The sequence below is a fragment of the Malurus melanocephalus genome, unplaced genomic scaffold (assembly GCF_030028575.1).
Source record: "Malurus melanocephalus ecotype Western Australia unplaced genomic scaffold, MMel_1.1 scaffold_16, whole genome shotgun sequence".
Lineage (NCBI taxonomy): Eukaryota > Metazoa > Chordata > Aves > Passeriformes > Maluridae > Malurus > Malurus melanocephalus.
In genome coordinates this window covers 4,759,072-4,770,480 of record NW_026623248.1, presented here as the reverse complement: position 1 = coordinate 4,770,480, position 11,409 = coordinate 4,759,072, and the positions used below count along the sequence as shown (strand labels likewise).

The window sequence follows — 11,409 nt, the reverse complement described above, 5'->3', positions numbered from 1 at the left end:
CTAAAAAAGTGCATTAAGAGCACATGTATAAGTCTTAAGTATAAAATTGCCTGGGAACTCTGTTCATGGTCCCTCTCTGAAGGCATTCATCTCAAGCTGACCTGCAGATGTACTGCTCTATTAAATTGTTCATTTTTATAAATTCTGATGCCTGAGACTCTGTTATAGGAAACCTTTGGTTGAGCCCGAATGAGGAGGAAGTGCACCTGAGAAAGAGAGTGAGTGAGTGAGTGAGTGAGTGAGTGAGTGAGTGAGTGAGTGAGTGAGTGAGTGAGGAAAGGGACAAAGGGACACCCATTGGCTCATGGAGCTGCTCTCTAAGAAGGGACTGTGGTCTCAGCAGTTAGTCTTGGGTGGGGATGGGGTGTGTGTGACTCCTGGAATGCTCAGGTAGTAGCTTCTCCTTTCACACAAGTCATCAGAACATGACACCAGAGAGGTGTAGAAAACAAGACTGACAAAAAGGTGACTTCAGGTCATCTAATTATACCCATCTAGCTAAGGATCCTAGCTCATGACCATCAGACAGCCCCAAGCATGTTACCCTTTTCTTAACAAGTAGCAAATGGTGTTAATGCTCCATCAAACCATTCTAGCCACCTCTGCCCCCACCAATTGAGATTAAATTCTATTTAATTTAATGGCTTCCTAAGGCAGTGAGCTACCCAGACCAGTTGCAAAGGCCTACTTCGGAGAGTGGCTTGTTATCAYCTACACTTAGTGACCAGCCATTGGCAACATCTCCTGGTTTCCATGAAGGATGCTGTGGAACTGAAATAAACCAGAGTCCCTATTCCTTCTGTAGAGCTTTGGTATTCTCAGATCTTCTCATGAGACCAGGGCTGCAATGCGGTATAGGACAAYACCACCAAAGACAATATTAGTGAAGTTACAACCTGCTGGACAGTTAGATTGTAAAGCATCAAAATCATTGAATCATAGGATGGTTTGTGTTAGAAGAGACCTGGAAGATCATAGAATCATACWCTCTTGGAATGGGTTGGGTTGRAAGRGACCTTAAAGMTCACCTCRTTCTRACCTCCCTGCCATGAGCTGGAATACTTTCCACTAGACCAGGCTGCTCAAAGCCCCATCCAGCCTAACCTTGATCACAGTGATCAGATTCACAGCTTTGACAGATTTCTTCTCTGAAGCCCCATTATRTAGGAACGTTGCTGCATTTTTAACTGCAAGGGGTGCATTTCTAAGCCTCTCTGGCCTTGGCACAAGGCCATTTTCTTTCTGCAAGCTCTAAACAAGAACTCTTTTCCTGGTCAAACTACCCTGGACACTTTCACCCTCAATGCTACCAATTCCTAGCACAGAAGGAAAACCTGCCAGTTGTATAGACTTACTCATCTCTTATTATCCAGCACACTGTGGACAACAGTTGCAGTTCATTGCATGTTTACTATTTCATTTTATAATCAGCAGTGCCCATTAAGCAGTGTCAGTGAGTGTGAAATACCAGTGAGTATTCCCCACCGCATCTTCTAAGAAAGAAGCATGAGMTTTTCCTATTCCTTTTTTTGAAGGTACATTCCTGCTTGCATTCCTAGATGGATAGAGTGCAGTTCTCCAAGTAGCCATCTACATCTGTCTGTTCTAATATCCTCCATTTACCATACCATACTGCATGACTAAGTCACTCTCTGTGCCTCTCAGTTTCTCTCATTGTGAATTTTCTTATCAAGACATGGCACAATATTCCTCCAGGGCTAGTCTATCTTCCCAGTAATTTTTYATGTGATCTCTGGATAAAAAATCACCTACCTTCTAATTTCAGCCCAGCATCTGTTCAATGACTCCTCARTCCTGCCACAACCTTATTCTGAGATGAGACCCAGGCATTCAGTAACCAGGGCTTCTTAAACAAGTTGTATAAACTTTGTGTAACATCCCAAAGGCATGGGTGCATAACAACACCTGTGTCATCTAGACTAGCACATGAAGCTGTCCAAATGAATAGTATTAAGTGAACAGGTTGAGAAGAATTAAATAGTAATAACAACAACGATTCTTTTTCTCAAAAAAAGCTGGTCAGAAAACCAGTTTGCCCTTCTGGAAAATCCTGCAGCGCAAAATACGCATGTTTTAGAGCACCAARAGATTGCAGATTTCCATTAAAAAAGAAGTTTGTTCTTCCACAGCTCTGGCCCTGGTTGGTTTGCATGAAGGATGGACTAGCAAGAGGGTTATGCAAGTGACTTGCAATTACTAAAATAATTACAAAACACCTCTATGTCCTTCTGTCTGCACAACCTTCTGCAAGCAAAGAGGATCACCCATGGCCACTGACTTGAAATTAGTACCTGTSTGTTCATTGAATCACGGCATAGTTTCACTTGGAAGGGAAACTGCCATGGACAGGGACACCTTTCACTAGACCAGGCTGCTTCAAACCCATGTAACTTGGCTTGAACACTTCCTGGGATGGAGCATTTGCAATTTCTCTGGGCATCCACAACTTCCCAGAGTTCAGAGTTTCAGTAGTGGGAGAGTGTGAGGGGCACTTTTGCAGAGGGGAGATTTAAAACGTTCAGAGGGGCACAAGAGAAGGCAGAGGGAAATGCCACTATGGCTCCAGRAAGCTTTACCCCTCTGAGGGACCCCATCAGCAAGCAGGGAGATCTGAGTGCAAATGCAAGAGACATTTGAACCAGCTTTGAAAACCATCAGCTGAGCTTTGCTTTGCAGGTTGCTGTGATGGAGAAGCAGTCCTTTTGAAGGAGATCACCCACAGGGAATACACTGGAAGGTGGACAACCCCAGACAAGACTCCGGAGTTGGGAGAGCTGCAGCCTTGTGGCCATGATGGCTTCCCCACTAGCTCCTCCTTCCTCTCAGCCCTCCTCACAAGGAAAGGGCTTGTTGACCTGAGGCATGGACACACTCCTCTCCTGAGCTCAGGGTCACTCCCTGCAGGAACAGCCTGGTGCCCTGCTCTAGTGCTGATCTCTCCCATTTGATGCAGATGTCTGCCTCCTGGAAGCAGGAAAGAGGGAATGGCAATGAAATCCCACTCCAGCAGGATATTGATTTAATAATAATAAGACTCTCTGTCTCGCTCAGCCCCAGGACTAGCTCTTAAGAGCATTAGCAAAGGAATAATCCATGTCATCTACTCAGCATTTTGAGCACAAGCGTGGTTATTGTGTCACGGGGGTTTTGCTGAGCCTGTTCATTCCCTAGCACGTGTGACAAGACTTAGGGCTGCTGACCCCATGCTGTAGGCCATGCTTTTGACATGTGCTCAGTCCCCAGCTATTCAACATCGGAACACATCCAGCAGCAGGGAGGGGCACTGCCTTAGGCTCTTCCCACTGTCCTCCAACCATCAGCAGCAGAGGGAACAGCTCCCCAGCAGGAGAAGGTACACAGATTGCAGGCTCAACAGAGGCACCACTTCAGGGTCAGTCCTGTCCGATTATACAGGTCTATTCCCAGGGCCCAAGGGGGTGCCTGCACTTCAGCTCCCAACTGCCAGGAGATTATGGGGTTTGCACCCAGGACATGCCTCAAGGCTGGCTCCTCTGCTGTCAGTGGCAGCTGGCTCCTCTGGCTCCTCTGACTGTCACACAGCCCAGCCTGCCTCCAAGTTTTCACCTTCATTGCATGAGCAAACATCAAAATCCCTGCAATTAGATGGAGAAAAGAAAAAAAAAAACAAACCGAAAACCAAAAACCCCTACGAAACCAGCAATATTCATTGAGTCAGGGAGAAACATACCTCCTTGGTCTGCTCTCCAGGGGGAGCCAAGAAAAGGTCACCATTTAAGAAGGATTAACCAGAAAAGTGAAGAAATTAAAGTAGTTACTGAGCAAGATAATTATGAGCCATGGGAAGCTGAAACAGGTTTTTCTGAGAAATTGAATAAATCCCTTGGAGAGAAGCCCAGAAGTATCAGCCCAGTCAAAACCACAAAAGGACTGTCTGAGAGAAGGATGTTCAAACAGACCACGATTCCCAAATCCAAAGTCCCATGGAGGTGACAGGAAATCTCTCTGCAAGTACAAAGAGGGCCAGAATACTGCTGGACTGCCCCACATGGGAACAAGAGCAGGTCCCAGTGCTGGGGAGGAAGGCAAGAATGATCCAGCCACTGCCTGGCCCCACAGATCCCTTCCACTATGCAGATACCCTCATCTTCATCTCTGTGTTGGGATAGGATGTGACAAGCTTGATCCTGTCTGACGTTTTCATTTCTCCTTTATGCACTACAGTAAATCACACTAAGATGGTAAGACCACCAGATGGGTTTTAGAAATAAAAGCTACTCACACATCCAAGGCAACATTTCGTCCCCCTCAGAACCTACTCAGACAGCCATAAGCAGCCAAGCACACTGGCTACAGCTAAAGGCCATAGATATAAATGGAGAGATGAACAAAAACTGACCCTGCAAAAAATCTCCCTGCAAAGCTGTATTTGTGCCAATGCTATTAGTGAATAACAGCCTCTAATCCTCATATCTGCAGTAARTCCCAGGCTGGCCCAGGCAGGCAAGGATGCAGTACAGGAGGGGCAATGGAAACCCACAGGGGAGCTCCAGAAGGATGCAAGGAGAGGAGAGCCACAGCAGGGGATGCTCCATCCGTCACCCCAAAGCCCTGCTGGTCACAAAGCTGATGTACTGGCTGCTTGGCACAAAGGCACTGCCTGCTCCAAAACATCTTGCTCTCAAGTGCTCAAGGCAGCATGGAGCATCTTTTCATGGGTGTACACAAGGAACCAGACAGGTAGGGGGAGGTAAGAAGGCAACAGCTGGTTGCTACTACAGCCCCTCCAGCAAGAAAATGTCATAAAACATCRGAGCCTGAAATGACAGGCAGAGAGATGCCAAGCAGAGAAAAGGAAAACCAGATTTCTCTGCAGTTTCCATAGTGGCAAAGCTGGTGGAATTACTGCTATGAAACCCTTTAGATTCCTATGGCTCATATCCCGCTGCACTGCTGCTGACAGAAAATCACCCCTAGGTTCTGGCAGGAGCGCACGGGAGGGATTGTAGGTCAACAGTCTCAACAGTGAGCTTGATTTTGACAGGTAGAGGAGAAGGAGAAGGAGAAGAGTTCCTGATATGCAGCTCCAGCACCTGGAAAGATGGTAACACCCAGCTCCTGCAGGAGGGGGCTGTAAAGCATGGATCCTAAGGGTTCCCTGCAGGAAGGGGCTGTAAAGCATGGATCYTAAGGGTTTGCTATTTCTCACTCCCTTTTCCACACCTGTTTTCTTCTTCTGCAGGGCTCTGAAGCCGAGCAGCCAGAACAGGGCTGGCAGTCCTAGAAGCAGGGACACAGGGCTTGTGCCGACGCAGAGGAGAGGCAAGCCCCGGGGGAAGAGCAGCCGCTAGCTTTGCTGCTCAGGGCTTAATGCACTAAGAGCCCAGCTGACTCCAGCTCAGAAGCAAAGGGAAACAGCAGGCGTTCGGGGTGGCCAGGCACCCGATGGTGCTGTGTTTCCCCAAACCATGACCGGACAAAAGTTSGGGAGATGCATCATCCTTTGCCTGCTGCCCTGGAGCTGCCTGAGCTTTGSCTGGAGTGATGCTGCTGAGCCCGGGACCGCCTCACTCAGTGCAGGACACGTCAGAAAGGGGCTGCCCAGAGACGTTGCCAACGGGACCGATGTGCAGAGCAACATCTCAGGTACTTAAATGAGCGATCTCCCGCCTCCCTCGGGGCCCCACGGCGCAGGTACACGGGGGTAAGGGCACAGGGACGTGGTGATGAAGGTGTGATGGTGCTTCTCTCGTCGGGTGAAGAAGCACTCCCAGGGTACGTGTAGGAGCTACAAGGCTTTGTGGGGTGGTCACAGCAACTTCTGTGATACGGGAGAGATGCGTCACATCAGAAACAGTCAGGAGGCACAGGGAGAAAACTCAACAGTGGATGTCTTCCTTTGAGAGCAAAGTCCTCCGTGTTAACATCTATGCATATCATGATGGACCAGTTGTATGCTCAGGGTATGGGTGCACTGAACACATCCCTATCCCTAGAGGCTGAGCTGGGACCCTTGGGAAGAAATGGAGGTTGTTTTTGGTTTGGTTTTGGTTTGTTTTTTTTTTAAAGCGCAAATAATCTCCAGMTGCTGAGGATGATTATTTTCCTTTAATCCACTTTCAGGGCAAAGCACGTGCCATTCCCCAGCGATYAGGACATGGCCTCAGGGCTGCTGTGGGGTGACCACCCACCCAGGGCTGGCAGCAGCTCAGAGAACCCTGTTATACTCCAGATCATAGTGACCGCTGGGGAAGGTCCTAGTAACCAGTACTGGACAATGTAACCATACAAGAGATCCAGTCCAGGCATTCAGCAGCCTTCCTGGCACCACTCAATTAACTCATATAGACATCTGCACTACCAGTTAACAGCATTGCTGAAGCTGGAKAAAGTCTGATCTTACTCAACCTTGATTTGTTTTTATCAGCCCCACTGGAACAGAAGCCTACAATCTCAGTAAAAGCAGAGGGAAACAGATCTCTTGCACACATAAGCTTTACTGTTCCACTTGGAATTCCCCACAAAAGTTCCCCCTAACACAGATAAAGCACATTTCTGCCTGCAGATTTTAAGTTTGGTTAAATTAGAGTTGATCAGAGCATTTTCCTTTCACTTAGGGTATTGGTACCCATGATACCTGTTGCCACATCTTCTTGGCCTTATGGTAGAACATCCAGGGGGGTTTGGCAGCACGCAGTCAGACAGGCATTCTTTTTGGAGCCTTCTTCACTTTTGGCTCTCCCCAGGTACTAGTGCAATGTAGAGATGATCTAAGCAGGATAACTAAGTAGCTCTAAATAGCCATGTGTTAGAAACTAGTCAGAGAATTAAAGGCTGAGATGAAAAAAAATCACTCTCTAGCTGAGAGTAATATTTCTTTGAGTTCCAACCCACAATATTCTCCCAGAATATTGTGTTATTAAAATATCCTCTTCCTTTCTCTCCTACAAATTGCAGATCCCAAAGGAGTGACACGGGGCAGACAGCCCTTCAAAAGCATGGCTGGGGGGGGGCCTGTATGACCACCTACATTTAACATCTCCCCTTCTCCCCCAGTGCCATGTGCGGCTCTCCCTCCGCCACGCTACGGATACTACTACGTGGACAGAGGCTCAGGCGTTTCCKTGGGCTCGGTGCTCGTGTTCTGGTGCCAGGAGGGGTACCAGCTGGTGGGCAGCGAGAGGCTCGCYTGTCTCCGCCAGGAGAGCACTTCGTCCTGGAGCCACCCCCCACCCCACTGCCAGGGTAAGGAGCCCTCGGGTGGGACCCAGATCCTGCACCCACTCCCAGGGGCCCAGCGGGGTGCGGGGACAGAGACACACAATCCTTAACTCGGGTGGGGAGGTGCAGCCACCGGCCTTCACACAGGGGCTTCCTCACTCTGACCAAGCCAGCAAGGCCACCTCGAACGGGGACAGCGAAGGTCCAGCTYGACCCAGTCAGTTGTGGTCAGCACCGGTGAAATGCCTGCTCCAGCAGGGGCACTGAGACTGCTTTTCAGGAGTTGCAGAAGGAGGGGAGGGTGCCAGAGGGTGAATTCACCTGGAATCAGCTCAGCAGACAACCAGACCTCCCTTACTCCCAGTAACTGCTGCTCATCAGGCTGAGTCAAAACCTGGTACCCAACTCCTGATTCCAGGCACAGGGAGTCYAGGGCACTGCCAAAAGCTTTCACAACAGGAGGAAAACTGAACTTTGCAATAACCTGATATATGCTGAACACGTGCCAGTGCAAGTGTCCCTCCTCAATACTTTGAAACGTTTGACCTCTTTTCCCTTCTCACCCTTTTTTCTTTCAAATTTTTTTTTTCTTTTTTACATTTTTCAACTTTTTTCCCTTTTAAACTTTTTATCCTTTTAAACATTTTTCCCTTTTTCCTTTCTAACTCTTCTCTCTTTTAAGCTTTTCCCCTTTCTAACTTTATTACATTTTAATTTTTTCTATTATTCCTTTTCATTTTTTTTGGGCTTAATTTCTACTACCCTTATGCTTTATACAAGAAACATCACATGCTTTATATTTTCGACCCCATGTGATTATTTTAATTATCCGAAATAAATATGACTTGTTAATATGTTTTGGGTTTTTTTTCTGTTAACTTTCTGGTGTATTGAGCCGGAGTGGCATCACCCACGTTCACTACTAGCTTTCACAATGGTTATTGATAAATACTCTCTGTAACATCACTTTGGGGTTACCTGCAAGGGGGACGACGGAAGGGGAGTCCCCTTCCCCGGCCCCGCTCACAGCCCCCGCCCCTTGYCCGCAGCCGCCCCGCAGCCCTCGGGCACCGGGTCCCGCGTTGCGGTGGCCGCCTCGCTGCTGAGCGGAGCCGTCATCCTGGCACTGTCCGTCTCCTTCGCCGTGTGCTGCTGGCGGGACAGAGCGAGGAAGAGCCGCGGAGGGTGAGTACGGAGGCGGGGTGGGAGCGGTGGGATGGGTTTCGCAGGAGAGAGGAGCAGCTGSGGGAGCTGGAGGAGCGTCGCTGCTGCCACCTGCTGAGACACGCGGATTGCGCGCACTCGGGACACTTGGGACCCACCTGCTCTTTCACAACCCTATCGCTCATACATCTGAAACCATCAAGCATAAAAAGTTAAACTGCTGCTCCAAAGCCAAGGTATGTTTGATTTTGGAAGGGGTTCCGGCAGTGGGGATGCTGCTGCTGATTGCGGAGGGGGCTCCTGTTGCATGTCTGAGGAATGGAAGGCCATATAGAGACCTGGACAAGCTCAAGAATTTAACAAGAYCAAGTGCAAGGTGCTGCACCTGGGTCAGTGCAACCCTGGGTATCAACACAGGCTGGGGATGAACAGATCAAGAGCAGCCCTGCCAAGGACTTGGGGCTGGGTACTGGTGKATGAGARGCTGAACATGACCCAGCAAYGTGCACTCACAGCCCAGAAAGCCAAATGTGTCCTGGGCTGCATCCAAAGCAACGTGGCCAGCAGGGCAAGGGAGGGGATTCTGCCCCTCTGCTCTGCTCTGGTGAGACCCCACCTGCAGTGCTGCATCCAGCTCTGGGGTCCCCAGGGTCAGAAAGATGTGATCCTGTTTGAGTACGGCCCAGACGAGGCCACAAAGGTGATCAGAGGGCWGGAGCACCTTTCCTATGAGTAAAGACTGTGAAACTTGGCATTTGGGCTGCAGAAAAGCAGGCTCCTGAAGATCTTATAGCAGCCTTCCAGTACTTGATGCAGGCCTACAAGAAAGACAAGTACAAACTTTTTAACAGGGACAGTTACGATATATTTTAAAGTGAAGGAGGGTTGACTGAGATTGAATATGAAGAAGAGGGTGGTAAAACACTGGAAAAGGTTGCTCAGAGAGGCTGTAGATGCCCCATCCCTGAAAATATTCAAGGTCAGATTGGATGGGGCACTGAGCAACATGATCTGATTGAAGGGATCCCTCCTCATTGCAGTGGGGATAGACAACTTAAAGGACACTTCCAACCCAAATTATTCTAAAAATCTGTTAGCTTGGTGATTTACAAAAAGCTCCCCGTTATCAGAARAAGGGAACAGACAATACATGGAAGATGGCTGATAGGAATATCCCTTTTTGTAAGCTAAGTTCAGTGCAACTGCCTGCACAGCCCAGGGCAGGGGAGGGGAAGGAGAARCATTGTCTCCTGGAAAGAACTGGGAGAAAAACCATGATGGGAAGTAGGACTGGACAAGCAGAGGTGCCAGGACCACACTCACAGAGCATCATCTCTGCAGCAGCATGGCCCAGTTTACCTGGCCTACAATCCCGCAGGACCTCTTTGTATCTCGGGCAAGGGATTACAGTAACAGCAGCCTAGGAATGACCTGAGGAAAATCCAGACTCATCATCAGAAGTGCACAAGGACGAGGGTTAAAAAATACCATGTCCTGCAAGCGAGAGAATCTCAGTCTTTCAGCGGGCACCAGCCATCCCTCTCCTCCACTGGCCTGTTCTTCCCYGGGTGGGCCTCATCAGCAACCCTTCTCTGCAGGGCTGAAATGATTTCAGTGCTTTCCTCTGGGACTGGRGGAAGGGGGTACAAATCATTGGGTGACAGTGTTACCTTAGGTTACAAACATGCCAGTTCTTTCCAGRGGTGTGAATAAATAAAAGCCAGACCACAAAGCACAAAGAAAGCATCTGCACGGGCATCTCTCTCTCGCCACCCTGCAGGCAGCAGCACAGAAGGAAAGGCCTCAGAGGAGGACGCAAACGTGACCCCTCCACCCCCGAGAGAGGCAGGAATGCTTTTGGAAGACTGAAACACTACCACCGGCGTGATTACCACCTCTCTGCCCTCTCCAGCTCTGTGTTCCCAGGGGCATTCGCAGGCTGCAATAACCTGGCTTTCCAAAGGTACCACTCAACCCTTTCCTCTGCTGCTGCCATTGTCCCCCAGACTCCTCACACAGGGGCAAGAGCTGCTCCCAGAGCTCCCTGCTGGAGGCAGGAGCATCCAGCTGTAAAAAAACCTCACATTGCTGTGGCAGTCAGTCCCCTGCTTCACCCTCATACATGCACCCCACCTAGCRCCTAACAGCACTGAAACCCTTGCACCTGCTCTTTTCCAAGGGGCCGGTGAGCCAGAGTCCCAGGGCTCCCCTTTCCCYTTTTTCTCAGCACCGTGTGGGTGGGCTGCAGACCCCTTACCATGGCCTCTCCCTCTTGCCTTCGCCAGTAGCCCTGACCACCAGGCCAAGCTGCCCTTGGGACGATGGCACCCCGATGCTCAGGGCCTGCCCCAGCTGGTGCTGCCGCCCGGGCCGGGCCCTGCCAGCGGCCTGCCCCGCCATGTCCTGCTGCCGGCCCACCTGCACCGCGACCTGCTGCCCCTCTACTACCGCAGCGTGGAGGAACACAAGGTCTTCGACAACTTTGGGAAGCCGGTTTGAAAATTTAAACTGCCGTTCAACTTTTCTTCCTTTTTTTTTTCTTTTAACACTATCAACTCCTTGAGCTCAGGAAAGAATTTCAGAAGAGCCAATTACTGCACCTGGGTTTGTAAATAGGGAAAATCTGACACTTCATGTTCAAAGTCTTTTTATATATAATCCTTTTATTTCTCTCCCCTGTTCAGCAATGCCCATTTCAAACAGGAGTGTCTGGGTTCTAAGCTTCTTAGTTGATCATTTTTGTGTGATGCATAAAGCCAAGTCTGAGCAACTCCAGCTTAACCTAAAGTCTGTGTGCAGATGTTCAGGGTTTTTGAACCTGAGTCTGATTTTCTGTTTTGGGCTCTTTTAAACGCTGAAAGTAAAAACAGACTGTTACCAAGAACAAAGAATGAGATTAGATATCTGGAAGCATTTACAATTAATTGCACTTGAATATAGAAGGAGACTTAAAGGGGCTTTTTGTTGGCTACTCAAAACTCACCATATCCTCCCATTTCTATACAGATAATCTTAGACTTGAAA

The 11,409-nt window shown here is 49.1% G+C and overlaps 1 protein-coding gene across 1 annotated transcript; it reads left to right on the top strand.

The window, feature by feature from the left end:
- Positions 1–5,468: 5,468 nt before the first annotated feature.
- LOC130585038 (sushi domain-containing protein 3-like) lies at positions 5,469–10,893 on the top strand. Its single transcript, XM_057385360.1, has 5 exons — positions 5,469–5,646; positions 7,057–7,245; positions 8,271–8,406; positions 10,166–10,348; positions 10,671–10,893. The coding sequence occupies exons 1-5, from the start codon at positions 5,469–5,471 to the stop codon at positions 10,882–10,884; spliced, it is 900 nt and encodes a 299-aa protein (XP_057241343.1). The 3' UTR covers positions 10,885–10,893.
- Positions 10,894–11,409: the final 516 nt, after the last annotated feature.